The sequence below is a fragment of the Equus caballus genome, chromosome 18 (genome assembly GCF_041296265.1).
Source record: "Equus caballus isolate H_3958 breed thoroughbred chromosome 18, TB-T2T, whole genome shotgun sequence".
Classification (NCBI taxonomy): Eukaryota; Metazoa; Chordata; class Mammalia; order Perissodactyla; family Equidae; genus Equus; species Equus caballus.
The window spans coordinates 19,462,457-19,473,375 of record NC_091701.1 but is presented as its reverse complement, the minus strand read 5'-3'; the positions used below and the strand labels follow the sequence as shown (position 1 = coordinate 19,473,375).

The window sequence follows — 10,919 nt, the reverse complement described above, 5'->3', positions numbered from 1 at the left end:
GCTCCCCGGACGGCAGAGGAATCGGGTCCGAGGGGTCCCCTCTGGGTACCGTCCTACGGCGCGGGTGGAGCAGTCTCCCGCCACACCCTCACCAGGCCCTGCCCGAGGCGCCTTTTGGTCCCCGCGACCCCAGTAGTCCCTCTACCCTGAGCCTCCCAGCATTGGGCCCGGCCGGATCCCTCCCTCCCCACCGGCCTCGGTGCACCGGCACCGGCGCTGGGGCCTCGGGGCGGGTCCCTGCCGCACGCACCTGCCCCTGGGGGCGGAGCGCGGCGGCGACAGCGCGGCCCCAGCCTCCGCCACCGGCCGCCTGAGCCGCGCGGCTTCTCGACACCCCCCGCCCCCCTACAGCCGGCGCACCTCCACTCCGCGGCGCCCGCCCTCCCTCTCCGCGTGGTCCGTCCGTCCCTCCGCTCGCTCCGAGCCGCCGCGCCTCGCACTTCTGACTCGTCGCCGCCGCCGGGATCCGCCGCCCCGCGCCATGGAGCCGGCCGCGGGCAGCGAGCGCCGCAGCGCCCCGGGCCCCGCCGTCCCGCCGCCGCCCCGGGGCCGTGCGCCCTTGGCCGCCGCTCCCGGCCCGGGCCCGCTGAGCTCCCCGGCGCGCGAGCCGCCGCAGTCCGAGGAGGAGCGGCAGCTGCGGATCAGCGAGAGCGGCCAGTTCAGCGACGGGCTGGAGGATCGAGGTGAGCGCGCGCCGCCCTGGGCTCCTTCCCCCGGCCGGTCCCTTCCCCGGCCGGGCGGCGCGGTTAGGTCCGCGGCTCCGGGCCCGCCTCTCCCCGCTCGCGGGCTGGGCCGGGCCGGGCGGGGGCTCGCGCCGCGGCGCGCGCGGGGACGCGGAGCCGGGACTTCCCCGCGAAGGCACGGAGAGCGCAGGGCGGCGGCCCCACCTCCCGCGGCAGCAGCTCCTTCCCCGGAACCCGAGAAGCGGGCTGCCACCTGGGCGACCCCCCCCCTGGGCCCGCGCCCTCCTCCCCGCCAGCCTCCGGTCCTCCGGCGCCCACTGGAAAAGTTTGCGGGAGGCGTTCTTTTGCTTTCGAGCCGAGCGCTCCCGGGGGACGGCCGGTCCTGCTCACCTCGGAGGGACCTGAGCTCGGTGCATCCTCCTTCCCGAGCCCCCTGCGACCCGCGCTGGCTCCCCGGGAGAACTTCCCACGGCGGTTTTAGCTTCGAGGAGTTTACTCGGCGGCCGCCAGGGTGCCCGCCCCGGCGAAGGGGAGTCGAGAGGCCCCCGACCCTCCCTTACAGGGGACCCAGTTGACCGTGGGTCACTGCCCCGCTGTCTGATCACGGGGACAGAGGACTGGGACACTTGGGTCTGGGCCACTCAGCTCATGTGGATGGATGCCACTGAAACCTGGTGGTTCCCAGAGCGCGCGTCTCCAGCGCCTTCAGAACCCCTCCCAAGAGACTGCCCCGGAGCCCCGCAAACGTCCCTTTCCTGGGAGGCCAAACCCTACCTTCCGACCGTCAGCCGGTGTCCCTTTGAGTTCCCCGCATGAAACGGGAGAGATTCCTGTTCATTTCTGTCTCCCTCCTCCTACATCCTTCTTTCCCTCCCTTCCTCGTTTCCTTTTGGCTAAGAGGGAACCTTGTTCTTGGCCACGGCCACGTCTACACCTTTTCTGCTTCTTGCTGAATCCAAGTCGGCCCCCTCAAAAAGTCTCAGTGGTTCTGCTGAAACCAGCTAGTGGCCGAAGCGGGATTCTTGCAGCCAGGCCCTTCCGGGGAAGCCGGCTCATCGCCATCTCCACCCCCATTTCTTGGAAGCCTTATTTTGCTGGCTGTGGCGGATTTTTATATTTTAGTCTTAGCAGGTTTCTGTCCTATTCTTAGTATCTCCTATACATTTTTATTCCAGTTTAGTGTTCGGATGCACGATCTCTTTCCTCTTAGAAATTTTAAACGGTAGCGTGTGAAATAGAATGGCATGGAAACGGCAGTTCTCAGAGAATCGGCAGAGATGCTCGGCGAGAACTGGAGCCGCTCCAATTGCAAGGAGTTCTGCACCTTTGTTGCAGTTTCTCCTCCTGTTCTCACATCACTAGATAGCATTTTAGAGCTGCTGATTGCTGACATCACGAGCACCCAGCAAAACATAGTTTTATTATAGGTCGCGTTAATTACCTTTCCCTCGGCAACTGATGTTGTAGGATTTAAACATTTTGTATTGAAGAAAGACAAAATTGTGGGCTGAGCTTATTTTTGTAGCATTGCAGGTCATCTGTAAAAGCTGGCCTGTGTCTCCCCACCCCACGAGATGACAGGAGGGAAAAAGTGCTAGGGTGAGTTAATATTTAGCATCGTTTTGTAGCTCATGCTCAAGTATGAAAAGCCCTTCTGAATTCCTTCTTAAGGTTATTTTTCACTGGTCAACTGGATTTCATTTTCCATTATGTTATGGCGTGAAAGCGTTCAGTGTTCATAAACTGTCACTGTGTGAAAGCATCGCATACCACACACAGCCTCTCTGTTAGGATGAGCCTTGTCCCCCAAAGAACCCAGTGCTGTGTGGCATTGAAAGCTGAAAGTCAGTGTGACATTCTTTTGTCTGACCTATTCCTGATGGCAAAGAGTTAATGATGAATGAGTCATTTTTATTGAATAAATCAGAGGGTTACCTGGGGAGATTTATTATAATTTTTGTGCTTTATTTTTTCTTCTGGGGCTGCATCTTTCCAATAGCGGTTTTTGTATCCTTTGGGAGCAGTTGGATTGCTGCTACCTATTTCCTGATGGTGAGAGGATTTGGGGAGGAGGAAGCCTCAGCAGTTGCCTGCTGTGCATCTCTCCATCATGCCTGGCTTGCTTTCTTCTAGGCCTGAATACCTACAGGGGGTGTCGGGGGCGGGCACCCTGGAGGTGTACCTATGTTTGGACTTCCCTCTTGTCCTAACTTCCTTCTAAGCTAGCAGGACCTTGTTACAGACTGTATCTAACTCCGATCAGAGGCTGGCTTTATAATCCAGTGTTTGGGGACTTGAGAGATATTTTACCCTTAGAACTGTTGTGGGCTGGTTCCCAGAAACCCAGCTAGCTCATATTGTCAGGAACTGCAGTGCCATTTGGCTGAGGCTTGTAGTTCAGGGAGCAAACCTTAAGGGGCTAAACACACAAAAAACACGCCAAGTTTGTCTTAGGCATTTCCACCCCTTCCCTTTTAATACGTGCTCTTCTCTCCATAAGTGTTTTCCCAATCATTCTGCCCTAAGCCTTAGGGCTCAGCCTCCTTAGCATGTCAGAGGCTGCAGCATTTCCTACTACTTTCCCATCTAATGAGTATTCCCCTTCCTTCAGAGAATCCAAGCATGACTAACTCTTAGGAGAAAGCAATTGGGACTAATTCATACTAGCATGGAAATGACTGATGGCTTCAATCTCCCCACATATATTTGCATTTCCCCCACCCCCAAACAATAAAGTATCAGTCAAAATTACAAATGTGTGAAATTTGAGTGAGATTAGAAATATGAATGTGGAGGCCAGCTCTGCGTAGGAAGGACCCAGCCCAGCATGCAGATCTAAGCCATGCTTTAGCTTCTCTAGGCTGTGCTGCCTTTCTTCTACCTTTGAAGCACGGCTTCCTGAAAATGTTAGGAATTCTCACCATATCTCCATGGTTTGCCTGCCAAGATGGGGGCAGAAGTGGAGGCGCCTGATTGCAGACTGTTCATTTATGAGCAGGGTCTGTGTAGGTCGTTATACTCCACTTCCCTTTGAGGAGTGGCAGGTTTTCCGTTGTTGGTATTGGCTATATTTTGAGAAAGGAAAACCAGCAGGAAACAAGCAAAGGTCGGAGAGAAATGGGCAAGTTCCTCCCTTCTTGGACAGTCCTGCATTGCCTTTACTCCAGTTTTTAAATTTAAAACGTCTCGTGGGGGAGGCACACACGGGATCAGATCTGGGGAAGAACCACCAGTCCTGATGCTGAGAGGCCTCAGCTGCCACCTTGGTGGGGCAGTGCAGCCCACAGGGACCGTCATTCCAAACTGGTCCAGGGGAGTGCCAGCCCACTGTGGGGTGGGGTGTGTAGACTGGTCTGTGTGGTCCAGTCATGTTTTTGGGAACAGCTGGCTTTGGAAGGAAAAATGTCATGTGGCAGAATAGAAAACTCAGATCATTGCATTTCTCTTAGAAAATTAAATCTATTTCTAAAAGGAACTTTGTTTTCTATCCTCAGTGGATAAACCTCTCGAAATGGTTGCTGTCAAAATACTCAGCAAATGGACTGCTTATTTGAGTCAGTACTTAAATGTTACAGCTTCACTTCTGAAAATCAATGGGCCGGGATGAAAGGAAGATTTTTATATCGTTTGGGAAAAGGGAAATAAATTATTGGGAGTGTGTGGGACCTGCTCATTCTAGATTGTCGCTTTAACTGAAGACAGGAGTGATCCTAGTTGAAAATTAGAAGGGGATATTTTTTGGCAGCAGAGAAGTAATGAAAGGGACAAAAAAAAAGTAGACAAAGGGATTTTAGTTTGAAATCACTTGTCCTTGAATTTGACAAAAGAGGTTTTTCTTGTTTCCATCCAAGTGTGTTTATTGGGGAAAGCTTGGGGAGATTTTTACAGGGCGGTAATGGAGATGGTATTTTCACCTATCTTTAGCAATCTCATCTACTTTGTGAGCCTGTGTAAGTCCACAGGTTTTGATTATGTAAAAATTTCTGGGCTATAAACTGGGCTCACTAAGCAGCCTTCTCGATATTTCTTCTTGGTTTGTTCAGGACTTGTTAGGCTGCTCGAGTCTGGGTAGTAAATGGAACTGAGAAGTTTTAACAGGGTCCTTGTTATAAATTTGAACAGGATGCAGTTTTCAGCAGCCAGGCTTAGCGAGGTGTCCAGTCGGTCTAAAGGGCCGGTGCCTCTTACCTGAGGCAGAGGTGTGATCTGTTGCACGCTGGGCGGTGTTTTGCAAATGAGTGCGGTGCCGAAGCTTTGACTCCCAATTTCTTCATCCTTTGGAGCTGTTGTGATGAGGTTGCGCCACCTCTGAAAGGTCTATTGTGTGTTGTTTAGCCAGAGATGGTGTCGTAAGCTCCTGTTCATGTAGAATGCATGACTGAGAATTTGGTTCTCTGTGCCACAAAGAGGTGCCATATATAATCTGTTTTCAAAGGAGAAGAAAAAATGTAAATCAGGATCATATTGAAGACGGGCTAGTCTTCCGCCTAAGGCACTTGAAGCTTGGGCTTTGCCTGGGAGTCACCATGAGTTCCTGTTGTCGTCGAGGGCTCTCCATGTGGAAAGCACCGGAGACAAAAATCAAACCTTTCTTCCACACGGCCTGTCTGGGAAGCTGCCTCCCGCTTTAGCAGGTTTACTCCCCTTTAATGTTGTGAGAATTTTTTGATATATGCTTGGTACAAATGGGTGGATACTATAGAACAGAAAGGAGAGGGAAGAAAACATGGTATGTAATTTAGGTCTGGCGGCTGTTGTTGGTTGTGGTTAAAGAGAAATGGTCCTTTCTCCTCCTGTTAATTGTCGAGGGAGCAATGAGGGGCATTTATATTCTTCTCCGACTCATTGCTTTGGGCAAAACCCGTCCACCAGTTGGGGCCGTGCTGGTGGATCAATGCAAATCAATGCCCACAGCTGAAGAGCCTGAAGGCCCAACTAAATGTGGGCTCTTCCAGCTGTTTCCTAACGAAAGGGCCTTGTTAGGAGCAGCACCTACCTGAGCCAAGCGAGTTAACAGGGCAGCGGGATGGCTGGGGTCACACATCAGGTCAGGGAGTGGTGGGGTCTGCAGGGTCCTTATAAAGAAGACAGCTGCTGTTACCCTGTAGGAACACTTGCCAGATGTTGCCAGAGCCTATGATCTTTCAACAGATGCCAGAAAGCCTGATTTCCATGTGAACTCTCCTGTTAAAACACATCTTGGCCCATGGGCTGTTGGTTTGCAATCCTTGGATAAGAGAGTATAGCTCTGGCTGTGGGTTTCTTAATAAGGAAATGTCTAACTTCCTTTTCTCCTTGTTTTTGTCAGGCTTGTTAGAAAGCAGCACTCGACTAAAACCTCACGAAGCTCAGAACTACAGAAAGAAGGCATTGTGGGTCTCCTGGTTCTCCATTATTGTCACACTGGCCCTGGCAGTGGCTGCCTTTAGTGAGTATCCGGGGGTCTTGCTGATCAATACGTGCTGGTGTTGCCTGTTTTATTCCCTGACTCCTGTGGGATGTGCTTTTGCTTTTAGTTGATTATTATTGATGAGTAAATTCTCTTAGATGGTTGGATAGTCAGGGTACGTATAAATTAGTAAAATGGCTTCTCTCCTCTGCAGAAGGAAGAGGTGGTTAAGAAGAATGGAGAGTGGTACTCAGAGCCTTGGCTCTCCTCTTCCATAACCATCTGGGTTTATGGAAGTAGATTCCGGCTTCCAGCTGAATAGTGACAATATTCGTTTGCTGGATGCCTTCAGCTTGGGCTGATATGGGACAAAATGTATACCCTTAAGATTCGTATTTTGAGCCTACTGCAACCAGATGAATGCAATATTCAGTATATCCTTTCCTTTTCCCCAATTATATCTGTATAAGGTTTGGAATAAAATCATGTGCATGTATTTTTATGAAAGAAAAATGGGAGGGTCCTCAAGTTTTCAGTGGTCATGGAAACAAGGTTTATTATAATCAAGATAAACTAAGACAATTGAACACTTTCTGCCCCTGGATAATCCGGTTTGGGGGTTAGGAAGCCCTAGGACATGCGTTTTCTCAGCTAACATTTGCAGCCTATCGAAATGTGCATGTGCTATTTATTCTTATTAATCATGCAATGATTCACAAGCTTAAGCAGTGACATTCAGCATCAGCTCAACTTTGGTAGAAACCATGGTTTTGTTTATGCTGGGGAAAAGAGGAATGTATTTTGTGATTAATTTATTACCTTAACAGAAGGATCTATATTCTAAGTGATAAGTGTCATACAAGGTGTCTCATGTGACAACCCTCAGAGTGGCAGAAAAAGGGACTATGTCCACTGGAAGACAGGGCGCTGTGTGTGTTGTTTAAAATTCTGTTCTGCACAGTTAGATCTGCTGCTGGAATTGGTGTTGGCTCCCAAGAGGGCATATTAGAATTTGACCAAATGCTGCCTGCAAAACTAGGCATATGTTACGTGAAGCAATTTATATTGGAAACACTGTACCATATCTTGGCTCTAAAAAAAGGCCAAACATTTAGAAGCAGAGGGTAATGCATTTCAGGGTATAAACATTTACCAGTGAGCCAGAAATCTAATCAAGAGGAATTCTGATTCCTGAAAATAGCTATTCCTTCCTCTCTCTTCTTTTTTTTTATGCTGAAACAAGAATAACAAGCCAGATTGATGTCCCCAGAGGATAATTTAGTTGTGGTGGCTGGTGGTGGGCTCTGGATCAGACACCATAATTTACATATGTGAAGAAAGAGGAATGGAATGCAGGGGGGTGATTTACAAATAGAGTTATAGTTAGTCAGTCGGTGCAATAGAGCTGTTAGGACTTTATCATGTGGGTGTTTGAATGTGAAGAAATGTTGGAGAAGCCTTTCCCTTGGGAGAGTAACACTACACCTGATGTGCTTAATCTTGTGATGGGGAAAAATTATAAGGAAATTTTGCTTTCACATGTTATGCCTGATCAGTGGGGCTATCTTGAAAATTTTGTGCCATTTCCTTTACTAGGAAAAGGCTGTTGCATAATGCGTATGGAATTAGAATGTTGCTTGGTGAAAAGGGTCTTCATTTTTTTTTGAAAACGATTTTACCCCTTTACTGTAGCAAGTATTTAAATCCTCTAACTTCTTGCCTATAAAATGTTGGCATATGGCATATAATATTATGGTCTGTGTTATTTTCTTTAGTATATTCAGTTTGTTCCCAAGTGACTTTCAACTTGCTTTGGTGTAGTTAAAACAAAAAATGTAGAAGGTGAACTGTATTTTCCCCCACTTTATACAGAGTTGTGTGTGTGTGTGTGTGTGTGTGTGTTTTGCATATTTTAAACCCATGGGCTGTCTTGTTGTATTGTTAGGGTTTTTGGTTTTACCCTGTAATTTCTTAAATGTATTTGTAATATGAAATATTTAACATCCTTCCTAAAGCATCATTTATATGTCGACAGACTTTTGTGCAATTTTATCTGTAGTCTTGAATGGAAAGAAAATCAATAGGGATTGAGCAATATTAGCTGGCTTTTGAAGTTATGTTTAAATTAGTATCTAAAGGAAAATTGTATGTTTCAGAAGTAGTGATAAATGTATTTTTTAAAAAGTATCAGAAGGAGCTCAAGTCTTATTTTCCAAGGAGGTGGTTGACAGACAGATGGGATGAAATGGAATGGTTTGGCTTGGTGCACCTCTGTCCTATCGATGCAATGGTCAGGTTGAACCAATTAGTGTTTCTTAAGAGAATTGCTGTGGAGTAACTCACTGCATGTTATGCTTTGAGATGGAGAGTTTTCAGAGTGTGTGCCGACATGTGTGTGCGTGTGTGTATGTGTGTGTGTTTTGACAAGGGGTGATAATCATGGGGAAGAGAAGACTGTATTTATTGTCGTGTCTTCTTGCCACTGCTGGATGGGAAACTCTGGGGGCAGGAAGAGCATCCATCCTTGTGTGGGACCAATATTCAAGAATATTAAATGAATGAACTGAGAGAGATTTAAAAAAACTTTTCCTTTTAGGTGGAAAGAAAATATTTCTTAGAAAAAGATGAATTTCATCTAAAAGTTTGTTTAAATACCAGGATTAGGTTTCATTTATTTTATAAACAACTGAAAAATTTTTGAGTCAATTGGATGGTCTTTATGGCCCTTCTCTTGTTAAGATGCTGTCTTGGAGCTGCATCTGCTGGGGTCAGTTCCAATTCCTGTCTTTAACTCTTTACCTGCCATTTTCTCTTTGATCATAGATGCTGATTTTTAGCTGAGCATCTTCTGAAGAAATGCTATTGTCTCTTTTGTGTTTGGAAATGAGAGTGATGGATATGTTTAAGCTTTGGGGACACCTCTTTTCTCAGTTAACTGGAAAGATTGACATTTTTTATAATATATATATTGCAAAATAAAAATTGTTACCTTCACCTCCTGTAAACCACCAGGTAATCAGGTATGCTGTCTTTTCTCAAATCAGTAGTTTCCAAAAGACCTGGTCAGTGTTATTGACTTATCTGGGTTAAATCAATTATGTGTGTAACTTTGGCTGACATTCACATGTCTGGTCTAGTTTGAAAAATTAGGTGAACTTTCAAAGTTTGTGACTTGAAAGTGTTTTGAAAGGAATATGCGATTTGAAAGGGATATGAACTATTTTTTTTTTTTTTTTATTTATTTATTTTTTTTTTATTAATGTTATGATAGATTACAACCTTGTGAGATTTCAGTTGTACATTTTTGTTAGTCATGTTGTGGGTACACCACTTCCCCCTCCGTACCCTCCCCCCACCCCCCCTTTTCCCTGGTAACCACCAATCAGATCTCCTTCTCAATATACTAATTTCCACCTATGAGTGGAGTCATATAGAGTTCGTCTTTCTCTGACTGACTTATTTCGCTTAACATAATACCCTCGAGGTCCATCCACATTGTTGTGAATGGGCCAATTTCGTCTTTTTTTATGGCTGAGTAGTATTCCATTGTGTATATATACCACATCTTCTTTATCCAATCATTAGTTTCTGGGCATGTAGGCTGGTTCCACGTCTTGGCTATTGTAAATAATGCTGCAATGAACATAGGGGTGCAACGGACTCTTGAGATATCTGATATCAGGTTCTTAGGATAGATACCCAGTAATGGGATGGCTGGGTCATAGGGTATTTCTATTTTTAACTTTTTGAGAAATCTCCATACTGTTTTCCATAGTGGCTGTACCAGTTTGCATTCCCACCAACAGTGTATGAGGGTTCCTCTTTCTCCACAACCCCTCCAACATTTGTCGTTCTTGGTTTTGGATGTTTTTGCCAATCTAACGGGGGTAAGGTGATATCTTAGTGTAGTTTTGATTTGCATTTCCCTGATGATTAGCGATGATGAACATCTTTTCATGTGTCTATTGGCCATATTCATATCTTCTTTTGAGAAATGTCTGTTCATGTCCTCTGCCCATTTTTTGATCGGGTTGTTTGTTTTTTTGTTGTTAAGCAGTGTGAGTTCTTTGTATATTATGGAGATTAACCCTTTGTCGGATAAGTGGCTTGTAAATATTTTTTCCCAATTAGTGAGCTGTTTTTTTGTTTCAATCCTGTTTTCCCTTGCCTTGAAGAAGCTCTTTAGTCTGATGAAGTCCCATTTGTTTATTCTTTCTATTGTTTCCCTCAACTGAGGAGTTACAGTGTCCAAAAAGATTCTTTTGAAACTGATGTCAAAGAGTGTACTGCCTATATTCTCTTCCAAAAGACTTATTGTCTCAGGCCTAATCTTTAGGTCTTTGATCCATTTTGAGTTTATTTTGGTGTGTGGTGAAAAAGAATGGTCAATTTTCAATCTTTTGCATGTGGCTGTCCAGTTTTCCCAGCACCATTTGTTGAAGAGACTTTCTTTTCTCCATTGTAGGCCCTCTGCTCCTTTGTCGAAGATTAGCTGTCCATAGATGTGTGGTTTTATCTCTGGGCTTTCAATTCTGTTCCATTGATCTGTGGACCTGTTTTGGTACCAGTACCATGCTGTTTTGATCACTGTAGCTTTGTAGTATGTTTTGAAATCGGGGATTGTGATTCCGCCGGCTTTGTTTTTCTTGCTCAGGATTGCTTTAGCAATTCGCGGTCTTTTGTTGCCCCATATGAATTTTTGGATTGTTTGTTCAATTTCTGTGAAGAATGTTCTTGGGATTCTGATTGGGATAGCATTGAATCTGTATATTGCTTTAGGTAGTATGGACATTTTAACTATGTTTATTCTTCCAATCCATGTGCAAGGGATGTCTTTCCATCTCTTT

The 10,919-nt window shown here is 46.2% G+C and overlaps 1 protein-coding gene across 1 annotated transcript in view; it reads left to right on the top strand.

Moving 5' to 3' along the window:
* The first annotated feature begins 306 nt into the window (after positions 1–306).
* The window catches only part of TMEM163 (transmembrane protein 163), a 234,244-nt gene continuing 223,631 nt past the window's right edge, over positions 307–10,919 (top strand). Inside the window, exons 1-2 of the mRNA XM_023622824.2 lie at positions 307–683; positions 5,992–6,111. Coding sequence (XP_023478592.1) covers positions 482–683; positions 5,992–6,111 — 322 coding nt within the window. The 5' untranslated portion in view covers positions 307–481. The remainder of the gene's footprint in view (positions 684–5,991; positions 6,112–10,919) is intronic.